The sequence below is a fragment of the Trichoderma citrinoviride genome, assembly GCF_003025115.1.
Source record: "Trichoderma citrinoviride strain TUCIM 6016 unplaced genomic scaffold BBK36scaffold_42, whole genome shotgun sequence".
NCBI lineage: Eukaryota > Fungi > Ascomycota > Sordariomycetes > Hypocreales > Hypocreaceae > Trichoderma > Trichoderma citrinoviride.
Genome location: NW_020194750.1, coordinates 188 through 2,807, shown reverse-complemented (window position 1 = coordinate 2,807; position 2,620 = coordinate 188). Strand labels below are relative to the sequence as shown.

Here is a 2,620-nt window from a genome sequence, read left to right as displayed (position 1 = left end):
GAAAACAAAAAAAACGAAGCACAACAAGAACACCGGACCAGTTCACAAGAGAACGAGGGAAGAAAACGATAGTCCTGCTCTCGGTAGACTACCTCCCTGTCCAACAAGCAACTATAATCTAACTACAAACTGAATGGACTCGTCAGAAGAGATCGTCCAACAATCGAAGCCACGCAAGCATCGAAAGGTCCTCCTGGTCACGACCCTACGAGAGGTCGAGCTGGCCGTAGACGTTCCTTGCCTAGCACTGAAGAACTACGGAGATCCTACCAGCAACTCGGATATCTCCTTAGACTCTACTTCGACCCTACGAGACAACGAAGAAGCCATAAGGCCTACCGTCAGACATGTATTAAACTCGAGGTCAGCAGAATTTCCCACCATGTGCAACCGCGTCATGTAGCACAAAGACTCCCCCCTTTCTATAGTCTAGTACAAACCATCCCCCCGCTCCGATTCCCCTCAAAGGTCTTCTGCAATGTATCTTAGTAGACGTCGACGGGTTCCGGTATAACATCACCCTCCATTCCACAACGTATGAGGGTCATCCTTGACGGGATTACTTTGTCAGCGGAAAGGTTTATTTTCCGTCCTCTCTTCTGCTGCGACTTGGTCTTACTTAGAGCTGTGGAGTGACAGTAAGTATCCATACAGATCCACCGTACTCGGAACGGGCACTCGGTGGGGAAAGACGAACATCGTTTCGTTAGCGTTAGTGACCCAAAGTGACCCTCGTCAAATATGGCTCAAAACTTAGACGGAAACGGGAGAACCACGACACTTCTCAGCAGGCCGACGCTGAAGAACTACCGTACCAACACCGTGCAGTGCGGAACAACGGCTATACGCGGGAGCACCATGAACTATATGAACAAATCCCCTTCCCCCTTGAACGGTACATTTGCCCCTGTACGGTCCAAACGTTCCTTCTTCCCGTAGGAAGCGGAACGAGAGAAGTGAGAGTTTGCACAACAGCACCTATATGGCAGGGGTCAAGTCAAAGTGCGTTCTGAACTAAGAAGAGAAGCGCTTCACTCCCTCTAACGGAACTTACGTTCCAGAAGAAAGACAAGGGAGAACCCAGGAGGTTCAACCCTGATAGGTAGGCAAACCACAAACGGCAGAACCGATCTGGGCTTACGGCGCCCTAAGACCAAAGATTCGTCGCTACGCCAATTGTTACCTTTAACGGTACTGATCGAAAGATACCATATTCACAGGTCCGAACGCCTTTATGTCTCCGTTACGGTGCGACAAAGACGCGACTCTTTTCGGTAAATGGCCTCTACGAATTTAGAATAACGCCTCAAATAAAGAAGAATTTCCCTGCATTCCTTATCGCCAGCTACCTCGAGTTCGCGCCGGTTCCGACCCCTGAACAAAACATACAACAGCCGGTGTTCGCCAGTGGTCACCCACCTGACTACTAATCTGCCTCTCATTGGCTTGACTCTGGGAGAGCGGACGGGATCCCGTATTTTCCAATGGATATGGTCGTATGTGACAGGTGAGGCCTCTGTCTCCGATTATAACAGCAACATCACGAAGTTGTAAAAGGGGCAAAAAAGAAGATACAAAAACATACAACAGCCGGTGTTCGCTGGTGGTCACCCACCCAACTACTAATCTGCCGGTTAGTGGCTTATCTATGGGGGAGCAGACGGGACCCCGAGTTTTCCACTACCTATGGTCGTATGTGATGGGATACGGAAGCAAGTCAGTCTATAACGGAGAGAGGAAACGGGAGGAGGGCCCTTTGGCTTTTGGTGTTGATGAGAAAACGGGAAGACCGTGGCTCGTACAATGCATTCCATTGCGTCCGTGCTCAGTCTTCCTGTTTACTACCTATGTACTCTTGATCAGCTGTGCAGTTGAATTTTTTAGTCCGTTATGCTTTATCGGAGCCGCATATGAGGTTGGTGTGTATTCTCTCACTTGCTTGGGCACGTGTTGAAGGCCAGTCACTGGATTATTAACGTTAGTGGCTCAAAGGCGTAGCAATTTGTTGCAGGCATTTCCCAGGCAAGAAAACTGAAGGTAGTAGGTCTAGCCTGGCTCCCTGTTGGGATTCCACGGGAAAGTACATACGGCCGAGATTTGCTGATGCTGTGCGACCGCACTGACGGCGCTCAGTTCGTTATATGAGGAACAGTATGGTGGACTGGCGATGCCCACAAGTAGCCAGTTGCGTCTGCGTCTTGCGTCTCGAGTACCTGTAAGGGCCATTCCGCGGTTGTTATTTGTCTCGTCATTTTTCGTCCATGGTCATGATGCGTCCAGAGACCTAATAGCATTGGTAGCTGTCTCTGTTTTGTACTGATATCGGTTCATGATACGGAGTAGAGACCAGGGATGAGGCTCTAGTAGTGGTTAGAAAGTGATTTGGTGATCAGTGTGGGGAAAAGGGTCTGAAGTGATGTTTCTATTTTAGGCGGCGCACAGAAAGACGGCGCCTAAAGTTTCTACTAAGCAAGCTGCCGCTGGCGGCGGCGGCCCGACGTTGTGCACGAGCTACTCCGTACGCAGTACGCAAACACGAAACGGGCGGAGTTTTGGCGGAACTGATGGAGAGCTCTCTCCTCTTGGCGTCTACACGATTTGTCAATATTCGTACTACCAA

The 2,620-nt window shown here is 49.9% G+C and overlaps 2 protein-coding genes across 2 annotated transcripts; one reads left to right on the top strand and one right to left on the bottom strand.

Annotated features, from left to right (window-relative positions):
* Positions 1 to 1,232: 1,232 nt before the first annotated feature.
* Positions 1,233 to 1,517, bottom strand: BBK36DRAFT_1131276 (hypothetical protein; the record flags this gene model as incomplete). The annotated part of the gene is made up of 1 exon (XM_024891951.1): positions 1,233 to 1,517. A coding segment is annotated over one exon (285 nt), but the record flags the coding sequence as incomplete, so codon positions are not given.
* Positions 1,518 to 1,552: 35 nt separating this feature from the next.
* Positions 1,553 to 1,954, top strand: BBK36DRAFT_1131274 (hypothetical protein; the record flags this gene model as incomplete). The annotated part of the gene is made up of 1 exon (XM_024891950.1): positions 1,553 to 1,954. A coding segment is annotated over one exon (402 nt), but the record flags the coding sequence as incomplete, so codon positions are not given.
* Positions 1,955 to 2,620: the final 666 nt, after the last annotated feature.